General features: G+C 50.2%; 1 protein-coding gene across 1 annotated transcript in view; it reads left to right on the forward strand.

Annotated features, from left to right (window-relative positions):
• LOC109834932 (putative pentatricopeptide repeat-containing protein At3g28640) overlaps positions 340-624 on the forward strand; it is a gene marked incomplete at its 5' end in the record, with an annotated part of 1,558 nt that continues 1,273 nt past the window's right edge. The window contains one exon of the mRNA XM_020402945.1: positions 340-624. Coding sequence (XP_020258534.1) covers positions 340-624 — 285 coding nt within the window.

Consider the following 624-nt stretch of genomic DNA (forward strand, 5'->3'; position numbering starts at 1 on the left):
ACCGAAACTTCAAAACGCAAAAGTAATACAAAACTCTCCCTCCCTCCCTCCCTTCCTTTTATTTCTAAAGGACACCATTTCTAAATTTCCAATTGAGATCAAATCCTTAACACTTTATAATTCCTCATCCACCAGCCTCCACCAGTTCTCAACGACTCCAGAAAAATAGATACATCCCCACCAACTCACACACTCTCTCCTACTTCATGAGGATTGTCGAGATTGTGCCACATAAGCGTCAATGAGGGAAATCCCCTCCTTGACAAGGATACCCATTAATCTAATATATATACACACAGTCTCTCTCCTACTTTATAAGACAGGCAGTGCTGATTTCCCTATGCGGGGATCGAGCCGGACGCGCATACCGTCGCTACTGCGCTCACGGCCTGCTCTCACGCCGGCGCGCTGGGCCGTGGCGCCTGGGTGCACGAGCATCTCCTGTCCGATGATATGCTTGAAGATTCTTATGTCGCTTCGGCTCTTATCAACATGTACGCCAAATGCGGTTCTATCGAGAGGGCGACCGAAGTGTTCGAATCGATACAGCACCGTAACAGGTTTGTGTGGTCTGCCATGATCGGGGGATTCGCGGTGCACGGGCTCGCGGACCACGCGGTCGAG

This window comes from Asparagus officinalis, chromosome 3 (assembly GCF_001876935.1).
Source record: "Asparagus officinalis chromosome 3, Aspof.V1, whole genome shotgun sequence".
In the NCBI taxonomy this organism is placed as follows: domain Eukaryota; kingdom Viridiplantae; phylum Streptophyta; class Magnoliopsida; order Asparagales; family Asparagaceae; genus Asparagus; species Asparagus officinalis.